Raw genomic sequence first — 23,743 nt, 5'->3', positions numbered from 1 at the left:
AAATTTTATGGAGATGCTGGGGAGATGCTGGCAACAGGATCCATCTTGTAAACCCGAATTCGTTGAAATTTCAAAAATGTTGGAAGACTTGGCCAGTAGATAGAGGGAGGTTGTAATAGATCATCATTTGCTTATGCTTTCCATTAAGAAATGTCCAATAACCTTGAAAATGGTTGCAGACGGAGAAAAATGGGAGGAGTTGCAGAAGTTAAATCTCCAAGAAAATTTGGAATGGCTTTTAGGTCAGGAATCCAGCCAAATGGCATTTTTAGCTTATATTATATGCATACTAATTTATTTTTCTTTCCATATGTGGACTTGAACTCAATATTTTCGAAGTAATGAATATATTTTAATGTTTATAAATTTTAATTTATTTTGTTGTTAAAATTTATGGTGGTTGTTATTTATATAAAGTTACATGATATTAAATTTAGGTGATGTATAGGAAGAATGTAATATGCAAAATATCAATTAATTTTAGCTAAAGAATGGTAATTAGGCGTTTATATCCAATAAACGCCGCTATATATCTGACCTTTTGCGGCGTTTGTATCCAAAAATGCCACTATATAACTAACCTTTTGCGGCATTTTTTTCCAAAAACCCGCTATAGATCTTGACCTTTTGTGGCGTTTGTATCCAATAACGCTACTATATATCTACCCTTTTGCGGCGTTTTTGGAAAAAACACCGCTAGAGAACTCGACATTTTGCGGCGTTTGTATCCAAAAACGCCGCTATAGATCTCGACATTTTGCGACGTTTGTTCCAAAAACGCCTCTATAGATCTTGACTTTTTACGGCGTTTTTATATCACAAACGCCACCAACATCAGCTGTGCTGGTATGGGCGGTGTTTTTACTATCGCCGTGAGTGCTTTTAGCGACGCTTAAAAACGCCGCTGTAGAACTAAAAAAACACCACTAAAACTCTATTTTCCTATAGTGCCACTTCGATCGCCTTAAATCTCTCTGTGATGATATCAATCGCCTCAGCTCTCTGGAACCATAGTCATAGTATTAAATTGTGGTTTTAGTGTATGTCGCGGATGCGATTGCAAGACACTACGGACGTTGTGTAACGCACAACGGCTGCTGCGGCGTGATTTGTTTCTAAAGAATCACATTATTTCTGAAACATTATATTTATACATTTTACATTCGTATTTAAATATTCTAATATTAACTATTGTTTAATGGCATATTCTTATAGTCAATCTTCAATTATTATATAAAGATGCATTATAAGTTAAATGTTTGTTAATATTTGATATTAGTTTTTTGTTAAGTTAAAATATTCAAGTATTTGTCTATGTAATTTTATATTTCGGGCAATTTAGATGTTCGTTGTAGCGTTGTTGCTGTATCGCGACACAATTTTTTGCCTATTGCAGTGTTACGTAACAATTTTAGACTGCAAAAGTTGTGATGTGATTCCTTTATCGCGTTGCTCTAATGTTTCATGACCTCTAAAATCATTATGATGCAGCTGTTATGTCACGTTGCCGACGCAATTTAGTACAATGACCACAGTAGTTGTCGCCATCGAGCTCAACATATCGGCTGGGATGCCTTCGGGAGGATCGATGCTTTAATAAATAACGCTGGCATTAAAGGTACTCCATTTTTTTTTCAAATTTTTTATGTTCTTTAATTAGTTTTGCACGATCACACTTGTAGTAAAATTAGCAGGGTTTCAATTACTTCCTCCATTGTTCATTTTCAACAGAATTGAAAAAAAGTATGTAAGCGAAATAAATTGTTTTGGGTAAAGTAAACAAATTGTCCCCTGATTATAGGGTGCTACTTTGTTGAGTCCCCCTGACCATTAATAATTATAAAATGTTTCCTTAACTATAGGATGTTACTTTATAGTCCATCGACTATTAAATTTACAAAATAGTTACCCGACTATTTATATGTTTAAACTTGTCTTTTTTTCATTAAAAAATTTGGAAACCATTTGAGCTAGACGTTAACCTATTAACTGAGATATGATAAAATTTGATTCCAGAACTGTTTGAGTTATATTTTGTGGATCAACTCTTCGTTTACATTATGTCATCGAGCTATTGCTTGAAAGCAACGACAATGCCAGTAGACATTGTTAAAATATGCTTTTATCATATATCTGTCACCAGACAAACGTCCAAATCAAACTGTCATAATTTTTTTAATGAAAAGGAAAAGTTTTGAACATGTGAATAGTCGAGTGACCATTTTATAACTTTTAATAGTCGAGGGATTCAATAAAGAAATGTCATATAGTTAATAGACCATTTTATAACTTTTTAATACATAGAGGATTCAACAAAGTAACACCATATAGTTGGGGGATTTGTATACTTTACCCTTTTTTAAGCTTAATTGAAAAATAAATTAATAAACTATTTCAAAATATGTATATAACGTTTTCTCTATTATTTTTAAAGGTGACAAATGGGTCATTCGGAAAGGGTTTTGTTCATGTCATTTTGGGTTTAGACTTAATTTGAGTTGGTTTGGGTCGAGTTATTTTGGGTTTCAATTTTATTCTAGTCTAAAGTGAGTCGAGTTGGGTTCGGGATAGGTCGGGTCATTCCAGGTTTCAGTTTTAATTGAGTCTATAGTAAGTCAATTTGATTCGGGTATCGAGTCGGGTCAATATCAAATCGGTTGATTTTCGGGTCGGGTCAGTATCGATCAATTATTTTCAGTTTGGGTCAACTTTAGATCTTCAAGTCAATTCGGGTTAAGTTGGGTACGAGTCAAATTAAATATATATAAAATTTTTGTAAAAAAAACTTGTTCTTTTTTTAAAAAAATCTTATCATTTGTGTTAAATTTCATTTCAAATTCAATTATTTTTTAGGGATTATAATTTAACTCAAACTCGACCTATAAGATATGTTAGACTTTGTGATTTTTTTATTAATCCAGAATGAAAAGTTCGTGGTACGATTAATTTAAGAGAAAATAACCTCAGTGACCGAAAATGCCTTATAATATACGATTTTAACCAACTTTTTTTGGATTTTCCAAAATGACCAAAAAATTCGCAACGCGATCTCAAATTTCGCAACCCAATTTCCAATTTCGCAACGCGAATCTGTAAATCGCAACGCAAATTTGTAAATCGCAACACAGAAATCAAATTCGCAACACAAAAGTCAAATTCGCAACACAAAAGTCAAATTCGCAATGCGATAGTCAAATTCGCAACGCGAAACACAATATTAATTTCGCAACATAAATGTAAACAATATTATCGCAAATCATAACCTAAAACCCTAAATCACAACTCAATCCCATCTCCATCTCTCACTCTCTACGGCGACATCTGTCCCCATCTCCGACGAAATCCGTCCCCATCTCCAGCGAAATTCATCTATCTCCATCTCTCAGAGCAACCCTCACAACCATTCACGGTCAGAAATGGAAAATCAACCACCGAGGGTTAGTTTTTTAATCTCTTATTTTTATTTTGAAATTTTTGTATTATGATTAGATGTTTCTTATATTGATGATAAATTTACTGGTAATTTCAATATATATAAAGATTAACCATTTCACTGAGATTGCTTAGTAAATTCATTCGGTTGCTGCCAATACTACTAAACTGTTTAGTCTTTAACCCTGTGAAGTTAGTATTTGTCTTTGTTTTGTCTTTTTGTTGAAGAAATGCAATTCATTCAAGTTTCAATTTGTAGAAGAATAGTTTTTGAAACTTAAATTCGCAACACGAAAATGAAAATCGCAATACCAAAATCGCAATGCAAAAATGAAAATCGCAAGGCGATTTTAGTTTCGCGTTGCGGTTTTCATTTTCGCGTTGCGAATTTAAGTTTCAGAAACTACTCTTATTCTGCAAATTGAAACTTGAATGAATTGCATTACTTCAACAAAAAGATAAAACAAAGACAAATACTAACTTCACAGTGTTGCTAATTTAAGTTTCAAGAATAAACTACTACTCTTTATGTTGTCCTTGAACCTGCACTAAACCTATATGTTATCCTTTTAAATGTTTATATAAGTGCTTACTTCTGGAATATTATTTGATACATTTTGTGAACTATGATGGAATAATGACTTGGGTGAATACCGTGCTAGTTTGAAACATATTTGGCTTTGTTTTCACTGTTTAATATCATGTTTGTTTATAGTATATAATTTGTAGTTTTTGGTATATCTAACTTGGTATGTTTATTGTTTTTGTAGAATTTTTTTCGGCTGCATTGACCTTAAGGAATAACTTAAGCCTAGCCACTAAAATTGTGTCGACGCTTACACCTCTACAAAGAAAATTGTTTGAGGATACTTGCTTCGGGCCATGGCTGAAAGTACAACATACGGGTGGAGATGCTATGTTGAAACATTTGTTTCTTCAGACCATGACTAACGATCTACCCGAGAGGATACAACGTGGTGATGAAGAGATATGGTTTCATTTTCCTCCGGCACTGGCGTATACTTGTTTTGGGCGGGAGGAGTTTTGCTTAATCACTGGTCTACGCTTCGGACACGATGAAGTAACCCGGTACACTAGTCATATCTCCCGCCCATCATGGTTGTCTTGGGTTTTTCCTGAGCTGGCAAAATCGAAGCCAAGTTTACACGTCGACGACTTGAAGAGATTATTTGTTAAAGATGGTTTTACTCGGATGGATGACCTTGATGTTGTCCGAGTATGCCATTTATTACTTTTGCATGCCGGCTTTTTAGGCAAAGAGGGCAGACAACCTATCTCTGAGGACCTAATATTATTGGTAGAGGACCTAAATGCATGGAACCTGTTTCCGTGGGATTCATATTTATGGAAAGCTACATGGAAGAAGTTGTCGTCTGTCTTTGAGGACCGAAAAAGTTTGCGGGGAGATGGTTCTAAATACATTTTGGCAGGCTTTACTTGGGCCTTTAAGGTAAGAATTTCTATATAATGTTTCAAAAATTATAATTAATTATTTAACAATTACTAATGTTTGTGTATTATATTGTTTGTAGATTTGGATATTTGAGGCTTTCCCCAGCATGCGGACATATGCGATAAAAAGATCAAATGATATTCCTAGGGCTATTACGTGGAAGAGGATCCGCATATTGGATTAGGAAGAGTTACTCCCATATACGACGATGAATGATGTAAGTTAACACATAAATAATACCACATATAAACAAGTTATTACTAGTACAAGTTTAACTTTGTTTGAGCTTTTATATTGTTAGGAGGCCAACTATCCATTACAGAGGCTGACACCCACAGAGGCTGAGCTTGCCACTGATTGGTGGCAAGCTAGTAAGTGGTTTTTTGATGGGACGGATGATGAGCACCCCCCACTTCGAGAGCCATCACCTGATCGGGCCGATTCTACAGCTCGACACCCGGAGCCATCACCTGATCGAGCCTCTTCTCCACCTCCACCATCACCTATTCCATCACATCATCGAGCCTCTTCTCCACCATCACCTCATGATAGGCGACCGGAAAAGAGGCCACGACATTTATCTCCATGTTCTCCACCTCCATAGGATGAGTTAGGGGAGTTACGTGATGAGGTCGGTGCTTTGCGTCATGAGGTCGGTACTTTACGTGAAGATAATGGTGCATGGTGTGATGAGGTTCGGTCTTTACGTGGTGAGGTGGATTTTTTACGCGATGACAATGGTGCGCTACGTGGTGAGGTATCTACTTTACGTGATGAGGTTGCCGCTCTACGCGAGAAATGTTTCATCGTTGTAGAATGAGGTTCATACTCTACGCAATGAGGTAAATTTGTTTAATACTATACTAAAAATGCAAATAACCTTTTTTCGGCATTATTTATTTATTTACTGATTTATGTATTAATTTATTTTCAACGGTCCGATAAGATAGATGCTTTACGTTGGTTTTTTCTTGCATGACGGGGTTCACGCATCAAACGTCGTGCACGTGCCATTACATCTCCGTTCACCCCACTAGTGTCAAGACTCCATAAGAAGAAGCCCGATGCACCTATCATCGTTCAAGAGGCACCTCCTATCGTTCAAGAGGCCCATCTCATCATCGAAGAGGCCCCTCCCACAGTTCAAGAGGCCCCTGTCATCATTCAAGATGTCTCGCCCGCCGTTCAAGAGCCCGATTCACATGGCGTCATATGTCGACATATTGATAAACCCCCTCCCGTGCCCGATATGATGGATGCGAGTTGGCTTTCGTATGTGTTACCGGCCAGTACTATTCCTCAGCAGGAGAGGGAAACACTACCGGACACAATTACGGATAATACCCTTTGGGCTAAGACCGCATTTGATTTTTATCTACATGAGCGGAGCAAGGGGTGTTATTCCGACCTATGCCAACTCGACGATGTTATGCATTATTTCTTGATCGGTCTTGGTGGGGTATTTTATTAGGGGTTGAAGATAATGGCTATCTCGAAGGGGTGGTAAGTCGTATATTCTTCTTATATTGCATTTTTGATTAATATTTTTTTAATTATTAATAAATTCACTAATATATGTATTTTTTTATAAAACAACATATTGATGCATGGGTGTCACCGTCTTCTAATAATAAGGAAATTGAGGAAAATAAGAAATACTCGATGAACTATTATGCCGATGTCTTTTCACGTAGCTCACTTGAAGGATCCAAGAGATGCTTCATATACGTTGGGTAATGGAAAAGCTAAACTTTATCCTGCGTGGTGGGAGGTCGATAAGGTTAATATTTATTTTTTGAATATTTTAAAGGTTTTCATAAATTTTATTTGATGCGCACAATTATTTATGATTGCAGGTGTTTGTCCCTGTTTTGGAACGTCATCATTGGCTTCTCGTCGAGCTTCAGCTCCTATCCCTGAAGACAATGTTATACGACAGCATATTGAATTACATACCATTGTCTGATTTGAGAGATATTATTTGTAAGGGATGGAACGCTCATTTGGCGAAATACTTGGACGCGATTGATTATTGGACTAATTCTGGAAACAAGAAGCCAAAAAAGTTCAAAGTTACAATGATCAGAGACGATACCACGCCACAATAAATGGAGGGAGCCAGAGGGGATTGTGGTCCTCTTGTATGCATGTGCTTGGAGCGTTTGACGACAGGAAGTAAACACCTTCTACCTCCCACAGATAGAGATAGAGGTGTAGTAGACTTATGGTTTCAGCATTTTATGGCTCGAGCGATATATGTGAGACGTTGCCTACATGCATCCGCGTGATGAAAGTTTGAGCAAGTTTGAGCAATTGGTAAGTCTTATATTCTTCTTATATTGCATTCTGGAAAATGTTTGGTTAAGTACCTAGAATTCAATAATTTGTTGTTTGTTGGTTTTAGATGTGTAGAAAGTGTTGTTTGAGCAAATGTTTGGTTTCTGCAGGTTATTCCTGAAGTTAGCTGCGTGAAATTGATGTATTTGTGCATAAACAACAGTCTAGGGTACACTTTTTTTGCTTGTTTAATTGAATTTTACATTGAAAGTTGATTTGTTTAATTGAAGAGGAAATAACAATTATTTTTTGCATGTTTAATTGATTTGTTTAATTTGATGTGTAAATAAGAATTATTTTTTTACTTGTTTAATTGATTTGTAAAAGTTGATTTGTTGTTTTAAATTCAATCTGCATTATATTGAAGGAAAAAAAAGACCTGTTGAAGGTACAAATTCGCAACGCGAAAGTAAAATTCGCGTTGCGATTTTGTCAAATTCGCAATGCGAAAGTCAAATTCGCAACGCGAAATAAGCGTTGCGATAGTCAAATTCGCAACGCGAAAGTCAAATTCGCATTGCATTGTGATTTTCGGTTTGCGATTTCGCGTTGCGAATTTGACTTTCGCGTTGATCGCAACATACAACATCAAGTTATATACAACATCAAACACATTCCAAGCTATAAATACAAGCTAAGGACACTTGAAGAAGCAAGAGAACAACTATCCAAGCAATCAAACACAAGAGAAAATCCCAACATGATAACAACTGAACATATTATAGCAATGTTCAAACTCAAGTTACTAATGAATGTCTAACTGAAAATGTATGCATTTACACATAAAATACACATAATACAACGTTTTCATTTAAAAATCACCTAAGTTAATAAGTCCCAAAAGGTGAAGCCGGTTGTGATTGGGATTTTGATTTTGATTGTGATTTTGATTTCCTTTTGCTTGACACCATATGAGCTTTGGATTTTGATGAGGATCCATCTTTTGGTAGAGGAAAAGATGATTGTAATGGTACTGGTGATCCACAGGTCAACCTTGTATGACCACTTTCCTTGCACCGACTACATGTCGATATCCTATTCTCTTCACCCTTAGACGGTATACAATCGTGATTTTTTGGTCGGCCAGGTAGTCTGCTGTCTATGACTGGTGGCAAAACTGTTTGTAAGTCATCTGGTATGTCCCACTCAGAAGGATGTGGACATGGGTAGGCAATCTTTTATCATCTTTGCAATCATACGCCACGTACAATTTTTGTCAATCATACACTTTGTTTCGAAACGATCTTTGCTTGATTTGTTAACTTTTAGTTGATAGCCATCTTCCACATATTTCGTATACAAAGCTATCTTAAAGTCTTCCTTTGTATCAAAACAATCATCTTTCTTGATACAAATAACTTTTGTGTAACAATCAACTGCTATCTTTACCAACTCTTCTTCCGATATCTGAAGTAATTCTGGCATATTTCAGTTATACTCCCGTGCATTTTCTTCTTTTTCTTTTCTTTGGGGACTTCTTCTTTTTCTTTTTCTTCTTCAGGGTTATATGAATTATAGAATGGATGTTCAACATGTTCATTCACAGTCGTAACTTCCTCCTCATTATCATCAACAACATCTTCCTCGACAGCGGTTGTTTCATCATCAAAATTCGGGTATTGACCAATATCAAAATCATTACATGCAGGGTCTGTTTCTTCTTCCATCACATCATCAAAATCCGAGTATTGACCAAGATCAAAGTCCGGGTATTGACCAAGATCAAATTTCGAATACTGATTAGTACTCACAATTTTTTCTGTTGGCTCATAATCGTTTAACTGGTCAATACGAAAATCAGAATTTGGTGCTGAAAGTTGATTGGGATTTGGATTAGGAAAAGGTTGTGGGTTTTGAGATTGTGTTTGGTTTTGGAAATGTGGTGAAACAAAATTTTCTTGGTGATGAAATTGTGGTGGAACCATTAATTTTGAGGTTGATAACAACGTTGTACATTGTGAGTACCATAAACTGGGGTTGAAGAACTTAGTTGATTACTACCCGCTACTGACCCAACATCACTACTTCTAGGTTCAACAACATACAATGTAACATCATTTTCTTGCGAAACACTAATGTAAGCAATGAATTGTTCAACATCTTCATTGTCGGTTAACAAATAAACTTTACATTTTCTCTGATAAGATAGCCTAAATTCACTTAGAGGCTCTAAATTCAATTTCTTTGCAACACGTAACATTAGAGTTTCATAAGTTAACTTTTTTAATGACAGTTTTAGTTGAAGATTCATGGGTAAAGACACATATTGTAAAACACCATGAGCATTCTCCCATGACCCTCCAAAATACAAATCTATCCAAACATGATCAACATTAGATGATTTCATTCTACAAATTGTAAATTAATTTACTAAACAAACGAGCTATAAACTACATATCATCACTAACTTAGAGAAAAACATACCTTTATTAAGTTGATAGTTGATAATTTGGGAGAGAAATCATTAAAAAATTATATAGAAATAAAATTATGTAAAAAAATTAGAGATGGGGAAGGATGTCGTTGGATATAGGAACGGATGTCGCCGGAGAGAGTGATAAATGGATATGGAATGAGTTGCGATTTAGGGATTTAGGTTATGAGTTGCTGCTGCTGCGTTGTTATATACCCAAAACATTTGTGTTGCGAAACTAAAACCTGTTGCGAAATTAAATTCGTGTTGCGAATTCGAAAATCTAGTTGCGAATTCGAAATTCAGTTGCGAATTTGAAATTCCGCGTTGCGAATTTGACTATCGCGTTGCGAATTTGACTTCTGTGTTGCGATTTACAAATTCGCGTTGCGATTTACAGATTCGCATTGCGATTCACAGATTCGCGTTGCGATTCACAGATTCGCGTTGCGAATTTGACTATCTCGTTGCGAATTTGACTATCGCGTTGAGAATTTGACTTTTGTGTTGCGATTTACATATTCGCGTTGCGAAATTGGAGTTCGCATTGCGAATTTGAGATCGCGTCGCGAATTTGTTGGTCATTTTGGCAAATCCAAAAAAAAGTTGGTTAAAATCGAATATTATAAGACATTTTCGGTCACTGAGGTTATTTTCTCTTAATTTAATTAAAAAAATATCTACAATCCCAAAAAAATCACTAATCTCAAAGTCTATTATTACCACCGATTTTTATCACCGTTGTTGAATATCCATCCATCTGTTGTCAGACGCCACTGCTGGCCATGTTTTATTTTTCATAAAACACCCAAAAAAAATATATATATATATATATATAATTCTAATTTTATAGAATGTCAATAAGACCAGCACTGCTGTATGGATCAGAATGTTGGGCAACCAAGAAGGATCATGTAAGAGGATAGAGGCCGCAGAAATGAGAATGCTTCGATGCATGCGGTAGGACTCTGTGGGATATGACAACAAACTCTGCTATTAGGATGTCCTTGGGGTGGTGCTTGTTTCCGAAAAATTGAGGGAGTGAAGACTACAGTGGTTTGGGCATGTCCTTAGGCGACTACCGTCGGATGCGGTCAGAAGGGTAGAGTCGATTACAGTCGATGGTGCCAGAAGGCGAGGACGACAAAGCGGAAGTGGGAAGACTGCTTGAGATCTGATTTGATGGATTTAGCCCTTACCGAGGACATGACCTCTGATAGGAAAGTATGGAGACTCAAAACTAGGGTAGTTGAGTAGTGTAGGTAACTTCTACTTTTTATACGTTTCTGTTATTGGTATTTATGAAGGCTTAGAACTGGGCTTGCTTTCGTTGACTTCTGTGTAACATTCTCTTCACTTTTAAATTTAGTCGGGTCTTACGTTTCTGTCTATATGCAGAGATTTTTTCGTATGGATTTATTTGCAGGGATTACTGCCCAAGTACAAACGCGCATATGATATTAATGATATTAATGTCTGCATATGAATAATGTTCAACTCTGTATTTATGTATTTATTTATACATGCATTGCACTTTATTTATATTTTTAATTTTCTGACTGCCGGAGGTCTTCCACAGAAGCTACTCTCAACCTGGCGTTGGGGGCAGCCTACTACCCTACCTCCCCCTTACCCAATTGCATATGGGAATTGGATTTTGTTGTTGTTGTCGTCTAATTTTTTTTAAAATATTACAATCCCAAAAAATCTCTAATCTCAGAGTTTATTATTACCTCCGATTGTTTTCAAGGTCGTTAAATATCCACCAATCTGTCGTCAGACGCCACTGCTGGTCATGTTTTTTTAAATGAATTCATGATGTTTGTGTGGGAAATATGTTCATGATTTGCATGTAATAAGGATTGGCAGGTAAAGTGAAGGGTCCTTTGGAATTGTCGTGGGAGGAGTGGGATGAAAACCAATTTAAGAGGGTTATGGTTGGTGTCCAAATATGTTGGCGCACACATGCGTGATGTAAATCGAGGAGGGTCCATTCTCAATATCTCTTCCATTGCCGATCTGAACCGTGCCCAATTTCCCGGAGCCTTGGCTTATGCTTCCTCCAAAGCTGCCCTAAACACCCTCACAATAGTACTTACTTTTTAGTTGTTTCAACATGTTGTCTTGGTGGTTTTGTTGTGCGAAAACTCATGCAACTGTTATGCAGACCATGACCATGGAAGTAGGGATGCATAAAATCCGAGTGAATTCGATATCACCAGGGCTTCTCGAATCGGAGATCACGAAAGAGCTTATGAAGGAGTGGCTAAAAGAGGTGGTGATGAAAGCGGTCCCTTTAAGAAGGCTTGGTAGGGTAGACCCAGCATTAACATCGCTAATCAAATACTTATTCCATGATTCTTCGGAATACGCAACCGGTAACGTTTTCATCGTTGATTCCGGGGCTACCTTGCCTGTTGTTCCCATTTTTTCACTTTGAGGCTCACAATACTAAATATTTGTACGTCTTTCATCTTGTAATAACAAATACAATTACACAACAATATAAGAAAAAAGACACGAGCAACAACTTATATATTGCAGAGAGTTGCAGATTAATAGTATTGTATGGTTGGTATAACCATGTTTTCCAGAGGTTTTGTAATTTTTTATTTTTGAAAAACCACAGATTATTTAATTTTCTCATACAACCTAAAGAGCAAATTATACTGTATTTTATGCACTGTGACAGCATATAAGCAAACATAAGTACATTGCAAAGGTAACTTAGTCACAGACACAAGATACAACATAAAACATTTAAAAGAAAAGACATTCAGATGACAAAGATAAAAAGAGGCAGAAGCCTAATGCTTCCCTCACTAATTAATAATAATGTTCATTTTCATTCCCACCATGTCCTTTTCTATTGCTATGCCTCCCCATATAATGTCCTCAAATGTTAGTTGTAAAAACAATGTACCTTGTTTCCAGCAGCGGCGGCGGCTGTGGCAGCATCATTCTTCTTGCCTTGGACTCCCCTCTCCGCCATCACCACCGCCTTCGAGCTGAACCCACAGACCTTGATTTTGTTCCCCTCCATTTTCCCAGGTTTGTTGCCTTACACTCCTGTTAATCGTATCATCGCCATCGGAAAACTGTGCCCACACGCTTCGGCTCTTTCCCCCGCCGCTAAATTCTTCCTCGCATCCTGCAACTGTCTTGAGCAGCTCTGACTGCAGCGATGGGCAGTTCTCTTTGAGATACTCGAAACCATCTGAGCGCATAACAGCTGCATCGAATATAACAGTCATAAATGCAAGTTAGGATCCTCAGAGAAAAGTGTTTCACTAATTTCAGGACCCTAGAACAGCGAAAAATTTCATAAACAGAAGAAAACTCCCACAAGAGATCATAGCCGACATCTTTTTATTATCTAGAATACTCGATGTCGACCTTACCCACAGGCTGGGAAAGGCTGGCTTAGGCTTGAAAAACACATCAAAAGCCTGACCTCAAACAGGCAAGGCCAGCAGGCAGGCCGGAACCAAGACAGAACAAAAAACTGAAAGTACGACTCATCTCAAAAACCAAGTTTCACCTAAATCTGAATGCTTCGCATCATCTTGGAATACACAAACATGCTATGAAAGAGAAATATCATATTTTTCCACGTCATCATAAATGTGAATGCTAAGCATCATCTCAAAACATTTTATCTTAAAAACAAGTAGTTTATCATAAACGGCCTCCTGACTTTACCCAGAATATGGCAACATCAAGCGTGTCTATATAATGTAAATTTTGGAAAGGCAATAAAAGAACTGAAGAATTACCAACAAGATTTTCTGCAGCAAATTTTAAGCAAACAGCTTTTAGCTCCATAGCATGATGACGGTCAGCGAGCGCTAAAATATTTGCAACTGAATTCACGGATATGTCCTTGCAGAGTACAGACTCGCACATCAATCTAAGTCTAGGCAAGTCATATTTGTCTGCTGCTGCCAACAACTTTCCTGCTAATGCATCAGATATAGACGGCATAGAAGATGAACTAGTCCCAACAAACCCCTCATCGTCAATAAGACTGTCTCTGTATATGAAGTGCAGCAAAGCCTGCCCAAATGAAAAATTGCAGAGAGTGTCAGGAATATAAGACAAGCACACCAACATTTTAATGCCCTATAAAGAGAGAGAACATGAATTTAGCAGAATTACAACCAAATCCAAGGTACGTGAAATGGGGTAGAAAATGCTACCTTAAAAACCCTGGGCTCCATATCTGTAACAACTATTTCGTTATCATCTACTTCCATCCGCTCAGAAAATTCAGCTTCAAACACAGGAGACCTAGCAGTTAACACCAGCTTGTGGGCATGAAACTTCTCCCCAAACACATTAAAAGTTATATCGGAACCTTCTTCATTTTCCAATAACATGCCAAAATGGGAGCCAATATCAGACTCAGGGACCTGTATGGAGTGCAACCTTGGGCAGTCTATTTCTGAAACCACAACACCAACGGTACAATTTATCTTTAAGCAATCATCCTTGAGGAAATCAGATGTTTCGAGCATAGCCCGCCTGAAGAAACGCTTGTATCCCCTGAAAATAAAGTAGGATTGAAAGTAAAAATGAGTTGCGTGTCAAAACTCAGACGAGCAATTGCATTCAAATTGTATGCTTCAAATAAGATAGGAGGGGAAAAAACTGGTTCCGAAAGAAGTATCGATTGTTGTGTGAACATTTAACTTTTGCTGTGTGTATATTGTAAATGTACTAAAATCCCGTCATTACGGATTTCATCCAGAACTTTCTAGTCTATGTTTGTCCGATTTGTGCTTTATATTGATTAATTTTACTTGTTTTGATTTGGATATCTTGTATTTGTGTACTTGTATCCTTTCTCAAAAAATATAAATACAGCAAATGTAAATATTACAAGAATCTGTCATATTTGAAAGCCAGTAGAATGCTCGTAAAATAGGAAACAAAAAATAATATTATCCATAGTTGACTTTATAGTTAGCTTTTTTAACAATAAATAACAAATTAAGGCAATAAACTCTTCGTAAAAGATTACTAGCCATGTAAAATAATTATATGGTCATGTTGCATGTTGCTCCAACACTTCATTTTCGCTGAAGGACTTGTGGCGGACACATTCAAATATAAACAGGGTAGCACAACCCTCTAAATAAGTGGGAAAACTTAGAAAAAATGAGCAACTTGTCAAACGGATGCATGAATCCGGCATTAAACCCAAGTCTGAGTACCATAAATATGCATTAAATCCTATCAAAAAAAAATACGCATTAAAGTTAAAAAGTTAACAAGGTAACATCAAGGTGAATTAGGAGAAGTGATTCCCACATGGTTGAAATCTAATGATCATAAAAATAACTTAGAAAGTAAAATCTATTAAGATTTCATCTTGTGAAGAAACAATAAATGTTAACTTGAAGCAACCAAGTATTTAACTCGAGATATGCTAGTGGTGCAAGGACTAAAAAAATCAGAAATTGCTACTCCTCTCCTTCCTTGACTTCCTCACAAACAAGCTGACACATAGAGATAGATATGGTAGCGAAACTCCAAAGAACTAAAAAGGCATTGAGATAACTTACTCCTTCCACTTTCACGTATAGGCAAAGAGAGAGTACACATGCAGAAACAGTTACGGAAGCGTAACACCGGAAAGCGGATCTCTTAAATGAAAGGACCTTTTATTTCTCATTTGCTCTAAGGTGACAGTGACAGATAATCCCAATAAATGCATACATCCCATGCAACGTGGTGTACCTATGAAGCTGGTTAAGTATTTATCTGCACCAGTAATTCTTCTACTATCTTATTCCTTTTGGTTGAACATTTCTTATTTATTATCCTATGTGTCTTATTATATTTATATCTCCTTAAACTTCACTATCTTTTGTTTTTCTTTTTTATCCCTCCTTTGTAAAAAGAAATGAAGTCCACTTTAGCTTTCAAGTAAAATTAATTTCCGACCGAGAAGCTTTAACAGAATTTGCATGTCGTGGCTATCTTCATTAATCTAACACTTAAGGCAGATGCTTATCTTAATTCTTAAGAATGTTTACTGGCAAACTTATGATGGAACTCACTCTAAAATTTGTACCAGCAACTCAGTAAAAAGTTATATCACACTTGGGTTTGCAATTACAAGCTTTACAGTTTCCATCAGTACCAATCAGCGTACTAACTACAACCTATTCCAATTAATCCCATCTATTAATCATTCCTAACCTAACAATCCCAAATTTCAATTAATTTTTTTGATAAAAGTTGGAGGTCTCATTAAAAACTACCTTTGTATTCGTCCACATACTAACAAGTATGTTAACGAACATTGGAAGGAAGAAAAGAGTACTTCATATTTCATTAAATAAAACACCCAATACATATGAAAACACGGAATACCCTCATACAGGGATCCAAATTTCAATTCATTAATCATTACTAGCTTTTTTCCATTATTTATTTTTGTCATTTAAGAAAATTGTGCACAATATTCATCACGAAGCTTAAAAACAAAAACTTAACAACAATCACAAACCAATAAAGTATGAATTATCAAAATTATCTTTGATTTTGGTCGGTAAAAAAAGGGGCATTACGACTTGAACCCAAAATTTGAACTCATACCATTCATCATTCGAATTTGAGCTGAGACCAAGCAGAAAAATGATAATCATTTTCCAGTGCATTAATCAAACATTCTTCATCAAATCATCATTTCCCATCCACGTCTAATTCTTCAAAAGCATCAATATTTTTCATTTACCCCCCTTTTTTCTAAAACTTGATTCCTCAACCCACTTCCAAATTTCTTCAAACCCAACACCACCAGAAAAATCCCAAAAAACCCTAAAATCTAGCTAAGAATTTAAACATGAAATCAACAATTTCCTTATTTTCTTCAATAACATTTCTCCAACCCTAATTTCCCTAAAACATTAAAAAATCCTACCCAAAAAAATAAAAGAAACAAAGGTCATGACCATTAAAAGGACACACAAAAGATAAACAATTAAAAACGAAGAAGCAATTTCCTTACCACATACTTCCTCTATACTTGAGCGTATAAGGGCCGCTCTCAAGAGCTCGATCGAAATGGCTATGAATTTTGTGTTTCCCCTTCCCACTTTGGTCCAAAAGAGTTAACTCGAAAAGGGCTCTAACATCGGTGCCTTCGCTAGCTAAAGCCACGAAAACCGAGACATACGTGGAGTGATCCTCTGGGTTTTTTCCATCGGGGTAAAAGTAAACTGCCCATTGATAACCTCCAACGGTGAAGCTCTCGCTGGCTATGTGTTTGCCTACGCCCATGCCTTTTGCTAAGGAATAGCCCTTGATTGTGAACCGGTGGGAGCCATTGACGGTCTGGGTTACGGACCGGGAGCTAGTGGGCGAGCCCAATGGAGAAGAGGGCATGGAGTTTTTTTTCTTTTTTTGTTTGGGGGTGGAGTTTTAAGGGTTTCCGGATTTGGGTGATTTTCTCGGGAAAGTGAAGGAAAACGGGTACTGATTTTGATTGTTTGGAAGAAATTTTATCACTTCATGATTAATTGTGTGTGGGATGGGGAGATTATTGGCTCTGCCTCGAAAGGTGTGAATAGCCAAATAAATATCCGGGTAAAATACACAAATTGTCCCAAACTATAAGGTGATATTTTGTTGAATACATTGACTATAATACGTTACTTGATTAAATCCTTGAACTATTTAAAAGTTATAAAATAATTATTCGACTATTCATATGTTTAAACTCATCATTTTTTATTAAAAATTAGTTTGTCGAAGTTAGAAGTTAACATGATGACTGAGATATGATAATTATTTGAGATTTTAATATTAAATTTATCATATCACAATCAGTAGGTTAACGTTCAGCTTAGACGTCGTCACTTTTTAATGAAAAATAACACATTGGAACATATGAATAATCGAATGATATTTTGTAACTTAATAGTTGAGAGACTTAACAAAACAACTAGTTATAATTGACGGCTCAAAAATAATAATTAAATTTATTAAAACTGAGTCTTCGAATTTTCCAAATTAATTTGAATAAATAATTTTAATTTTTTTATTTTATTTGATTCGAGATAAATTTAAACGACTCTAATTAATTTAAAAATGGTACAAATATCACTTAGATCCTTGTTTGTTCTGAAAATTGAAAAAAAGTACCTCTAAAAAGTTAAAAAAATTCTTAGAAATTAAAACTAAAAACTTCTTCCAAATTTTTATTAAAAAATATTAATTTTTTATAAGAGAATCTAAAGCAATCAATAAAGATGTTATAAGTTTAAAAAAATTAAATGATAAATGCGAGGCAATAAGTAAAATAATAAATCAAGTTTGCCATATTATAATAATTGTTGTATGCATTTTTTAGGATTTGTTATAAGTATAAATTTTATTAGTATATTATATTGACTTGATTCTAATTTTATTTATTTAATTAGATATTAATTGATTATTTTTATATATAACGACTAGTATCCGATCTATTGATTGATTAAACTGGATCGGGTATTGCAGAAGTAAGGACGACCCTCTCAGTGCAGTTTGCTCCATTCACAATCGTAAGAATTTAAATTTCTAACCTTATTTCAGGGATTAGTACCTTATCTAATTAAATCAACCGATTGCCAATGATATTAATTAATTATGAGAGACTCGTAGTTGTTGATTAAATATTGTAAATGACCCGTTCAATGATAAAATATTGGTTGTAAAAAATACATAAAATAATTAGATATTATATATTTCTGAGTTACAATAGCAATAATAACAATCGATTAGAGGTTATAAAGGACCGATTAAACTAAAAAATTGTTTGTGAAATACATAACCATCGAATATCACATCCTCTGATACTACAATAATAATAATAGTGTCACTCCAATTTGTATTCGATTTTCAATTTTCAAGATTATTAAATTAGTAAAATTAGATGATCGAATTAACAGTAAAAATAAAAAAAAATATTTATTGAAAAAATAATAATTTCATCTTTCTTTCTTTTTTTACAGTTTTAAATATATATAAAATTAATCTTTTGCAAATATATAATAATGGATCGATATATTTGAGGTCAAAAATTGTGCTGCCGCTCGTCGAAATTCTAAACTAGAAGCTTTGAAGTAATTGTATATTGTCTATTTATCAATTAAAAATTAACTAATTGATTTAGTGAAATGAGATGTTAAATCTCTTAAGTCAAATATTTAAATTTTAATATTTGTAAATGGAGTAAACTGGATTAAAATGATCGTCATTGTCTCTGTTATAACCCCAAGATCCGGCCTGGATGTTAGGCCCAAACCTAGGCGGTCACATATCGCATTCAAATATTCTTTTCATATTTAAACCAACATTAAAATCCATATAAAATATTCATATGATAAACATATATGTATACATATGTCAGAAAATTGTATAAAACATATACATATCAAAATACCACAGAAAACCGTATAAAACATTTACGGAACAAAATATCGGTAATACAGATATATCAAGACGGTAGCAAAACACATGTCATCAAAATATAACTGAAAGACATATATAGATATACAGTTGTACAAAAGTAGAAGTAGCCGATCCTCATGATGCCAAGTCTACTAGTCTAGTATGTTATTATCTGAAAAGGTTAAAATTTACGGAATAAACTAAAAAGCTCAGTGTGCTCCTTACGATGTATAAAAACATACATATAAAATATTTCAGTAAAATCGGTTTATCAAATATGTTTTAAAAATATGAACACTACCCCCGTCCGATCATCAGAATGTGTAGGTTCCCTAGAACCATACACCCACCTGTACACACAGTAAGGATTTACCCTGTACACAAAGCATAGGAGCCTGCAGTAAGGTCTTACCCATGCACATAGCAGAGGAGCCTTCAGAAATGGTAAGGTCTTACCCTTGCACATAGCAAAGGAGCCTTCAGAAATGGTAAGGTCTTACCCTTGCACATAGCAAAGTAGCCTTCAGAAATGGTAAGGTCTTACCCTTGCACATAACAAATGAGCCTTCAGAAATGGTAAGGTCTTACCCTTGCACATAGCAAATGAGCCTTCAGAAACTTCCTCCAACAATACCGCCAATAACAGTAATAAACATGTATATATTCAAGTGAAAACGATAATTAATTCATTAAAACATGAAAATGTTTCATGCTTGGAAATCATATACAAAAATACGGTAATCAGAAATCAAATCAATAATATACGATAAATCAGATGTCGGATAAGCAGTTTTCAGAAATCAAGTATCATGTCGTAAAAATATTCAGAATTATCAAAAATCTGAAACATTTCAAATAGGTAGTTTAAACCAGTAATGTAACACCATCAGGAAACACACATGTATCAATCTGAGTAGTCTGATAGAGAAGCCTACTACTGAGTCTGTCGATCACGATCAGTGGTAGCGCTAGATCCTACGAATCGAAAAATCCATATCGAATCCTAATATGAATAATATTAACCTTTATTTAAATAATTTACGAAAACTACAGGTAATTCTTGTAGAACGCTGATCGAGCGATCTGACGGACGGGAAACACCGGACCTAACTGACCATCGGTAGGGCTAGCAATGGATCGGAGATGGGTCGGGTGGAGCTTCATCCGCCCCATCCCCCGCGCTCCAAATCTCCATCCACACCATCCATCACCCACCAAAAATTTCATCCATATCCGCTCCATCCATCATCCGCGGGTGGAGCGGGTGAGAAATGGATGATACTATGAACAAAACCTATTTTTACATCATAAGCTCAAATTCTTTTAACATTCATAGAAACCAAACATTGATACTCAAACATTCATAGAAACCAAAACATGAACAACAAATTTTCATCAAATTCAAACAAAAACAAAATGGAACACAATTTATATAGTTTTGTGCACTATGCTTGTGATACATTTTTCAAGTGAATAGATGCATCATGTATAGTCTTGTACACCAAATATAATCTTCAAATCTTCATCAACAAACTATCACTTCTCAAAAGTCCTCTCCATCCTAATATCAATAGGGATAAACCAATATTAAAAAATTAGACATATTTTCAATGGGATAAAAGTCAGAATTAAGAGAATAAGAATATTTACAATCATTAGTTTATTTTTTTAAATATATATAGATGGATGGATGGATGGATATATTAATGGGTGGATGGATGTTGCGGGTGATGAGTCAAAAAAATTCATCCATATCCGACCCGACCCATCACCCGATCCATCCATCACCCGCCAATCATCCGTTTCATAGCGGGTTTTCATCCATTTATTCGGGGCGGGTGGGTGGATAATCCACTCACCCATGGATAATTGCTAGCCCTAACCATCGGTTAAGTGAAACACGAGTACCTTCATAAAAATATCTTATTAGATCAATTCCATACCCAAATCTCAAATAAATAAGCAAAAATGCTAAAAATACTAAACATTTTTTGGTTAACGAGCTCGATTCAGGGCTTTCGGATCAGTTTGGCAAAACAGACTTCGGAATCGGACTCACGACGTCGAAAAACATAAAATATGACTTTTCGAAAATTTTTACTTTTTTGTCAAAGTCAACGGTCAACGATCGATCAACAGTCAACGGTAGACCGGGTTGGATCGGGTCGGACAGGCGGGTTGGATTACAGGGTCGGTTGGGGATATGGGTCGGGTCGGAGAAGCACACTTTCAAATAGTCCACCAGGCGGTAGACTTTCCCCACTCTCAAGGGTGGCACGTGGGGGTGCGTTCATGGCCGTAGAGGGTCGGAAAATTTTCAGAAAAAAATCGTACAACTATTTTAAGAGGTTTTGAGACACTTACCAAACTCGGTTCAAAACGGTGAACGACGAAGAGCTCGATTTGAAAGGTTGGAAACTTGATATTCCTCACCCCTACACGCCAGTGACAACGGAGATAAGAATGACACCGGTGGACTGGGGACGATGCAAGGAATATGATGGTGCGGGAAGTGTCAAAAACGGAGCAACGTTCGGCGACGAAAAGGCGATCAAAGATTTGTTTCTAAAAAAGAAAATATTAAAGAGAAAAAATTTTAATTAATTTTCCCCAGATTTAGGGTTTTATAAACCTTAAAAAAATGGAAAAATCATACCACATGTCCTACATCTTTAAATACTTTCTGAATTTGGATCTAAATTTAATCAAATTTTCACTTTGGTCCCCAAATTCAATTAAAATTCAATTTAATCCTAAAAAAAGTAAGAGAATTTTATGCCCTATTTTGGGGTGTGACAACTCTCCCCCTTATAAGCAATTTCGTCCTCGAAATTTACCTGATGTAAACAGATGCAGAAATTGAGCCATCATTGGCTCCAATTTCTCCCAAGTAGCTTCTGAGGGGCCACAGTTACTCCATTGAACTTTGACCATCGGAATACCCCTATTTTGAAGAACTCTCTCATCCCGATCTAAAATCTGAATAGGCTCCTACTCATAGGACAAATTAGGTTTCAACTCTGCCCCCTCAACCTGAATGATGTGATCTGGATATGTACAGTATCGCCTCAACATGGATACATGAAAAACACCATGAATGCGACTGAGATGGGGAGGCAACTCCAGTTGATAAGCAACATCTGACTTTCTTCAGAATACGATACAACCTAATAAATCCGGGCTCAATTTACCCTTACGTTCAAATCTCAACTTTCTTCCACAGAGATAACTTGAGAAAAACTTGATCCCAACCTCAAACTCAATATCTTTCGTCACTAATCTACGTTATGATTTCTGCTTATCAAATGCCTCTCTCAGGTGATAACGGATCAATCAGACCATATCCTCAGTCTCTTGAACTAACTCTGGACCCAAAGTTTTTCTATCATGCTACTCTGTCCAACAGATAGGAGTACGACATCTATGTCTATACAGAGCCTCATACAGTGCCATGTCAATACTTGTCTGGTAACTGTTATTATAAGCAAACTCGTCTAAGGACAAGCAATCTTCCCAACTACCACGGAAGTTAATTACACAGCCCCGTAACATATCCTCCAACACCTGAATCAATCGCTCAGACTGACCATCGGTCTGCGGGTGAAAAGTTGTACTGAAATTCAAACGAGTACCCAGAGCCTCGTGCAAAGTCTTTCAGAACCTGAAAGTGAACCTCGGATCTAGGTCAGATATGATAGACAACGAACATCATGAAGTCTAACGATCTCAGAAATACAATCTAACTAGCTTATCCAAAGAGTAATTAACCTGAGTATCAAAGTGAGTTGACTTTATGAGTTGATCAATAATCACCCAAACATAATCCTTTTTGAATGAGTCAAAGAAAGACCAGTAACGAAGTCTATCGTAATGCGCTTTCATTTCCACTCAGGAATCTTAATTGACTGGAAAAATCCAAACGAATGCTTGTGTTCTGCCTTAACCTGCTAACAAGTCAGACACCTCACCACAAAATCTGAAATATTCTTCTTCATACCAGTCCAAAAGTAGCGCTCCTTGACATTCTTGTACATTTTGACCCTGCTAGGATGCATAGCATAAGTACTACTATGAGCTTGATTGAAGAATAGATTTTCTTAACTCATCATCTTAAGGGACATAGTAACGACCATGAAAGCACAAAATACCATCCTGATTCAAATTATACTCTGAACTTGATCCATGCTCAACTTGTTCAATAATGGGAATCAATGAGATATCAAGGAGTTGTTTGGCCTTAATCTCCTCGGCCAAAGTGGGTTTAACTTGCAACTCTGCTAACATAATGTCATCATCAAATAAACTCAAATGGCGACAAGGCTCTCAGGTCAGATATCGCCTTATGGCTCAAGGCGCCGGCCACTACATTAGCCTTCCTTGGATGATACTCTATCTCACAATAATAGTCCTTTAGAAGCTCCAACCAGCGACATTGTCTCAAATTCAATTCTTTTTTAGTAAGCAGATACTTCAGACTCTTATGATCGGTATAGATATAACATTTTCTCCGTAAAGATAATGCCTCCAAATCTTCAAAGCAAAAACCACGGCAGCTAACTCCAGATCGCGAATGGGATAATTACGCTCATACAGCTTTAATTGACGTGACGTATAAGCGACAACCTTCTCATCTTGCATCAAAACAC

At 36.0% G+C, this 23,743-nt stretch overlaps 1 protein-coding gene and 1 pseudogene across 1 annotated transcript; one reads left to right on the top strand and one right to left on the bottom strand.

The window, feature by feature from the left end:
• Nucleotides 1-169: 169 nt before the first annotated feature.
• On the top strand, nt 170-12,117 carry LOC120189840 (annotated as a pseudogene).
• Nucleotides 12,118-12,536: 419 nt separating this feature from the next.
• On the bottom strand, nt 12,537-17,173 carry LOC120189848 (BTB/POZ and MATH domain-containing protein 4-like). Its single transcript, XM_039193012.1, has 4 exons — nt 16,675-17,173; nt 13,856-14,201; nt 13,433-13,712; nt 12,537-12,888 (listed from the first exon to the last, which is right to left on the bottom strand). The coding sequence occupies exons 1-4, from the start codon at nt 17,049-17,051 to the stop codon at nt 12,614-12,616; spliced, it is 1,278 nt and encodes a 425-aa protein (XP_039048943.1). The 5' UTR covers nt 17,052-17,173; the 3' UTR covers nt 12,537-12,613.
• Nucleotides 17,174-23,743: the final 6,570 nt, after the last annotated feature.

Source organism: Hibiscus syriacus, unplaced genomic scaffold (genome assembly GCF_006381635.1).
Source record: "Hibiscus syriacus cultivar Baekdansim isolate YM2019G1 unplaced genomic scaffold, ASM638163v2 tig00116959_pilon, whole genome shotgun sequence".
NCBI lineage: Eukaryota > Viridiplantae > Streptophyta > Magnoliopsida > Malvales > Malvaceae > Hibiscus > Hibiscus syriacus.
The sequence above is the reverse complement of the archived record's forward strand: the minus strand, read 5'-3'. Positions and strand labels throughout refer to the sequence as shown.

Coding starts and splice junctions, on each gene's coding strand:
- LOC120189848 (XM_039193012.1), bottom strand. CDS start 17,051: ATGCCCTCTTCTCCATTGGGCTCGCCCACTAGCTCCCGGTCCGTAACC. Junction 14,202..16,674: donor AAGTATAGAGGAAGTATGTG/GTAAGGAAATTG, acceptor CTTTATTTTCAG/GGGATACAAGCGTTTCTTCA. Junction 13,713..13,855: donor TGGAGCCCAGGGTTTTTAAG/GTAGCATTTTCT, acceptor TCATTTGGGCAG/GCTTTGCTGCACTTCATATA.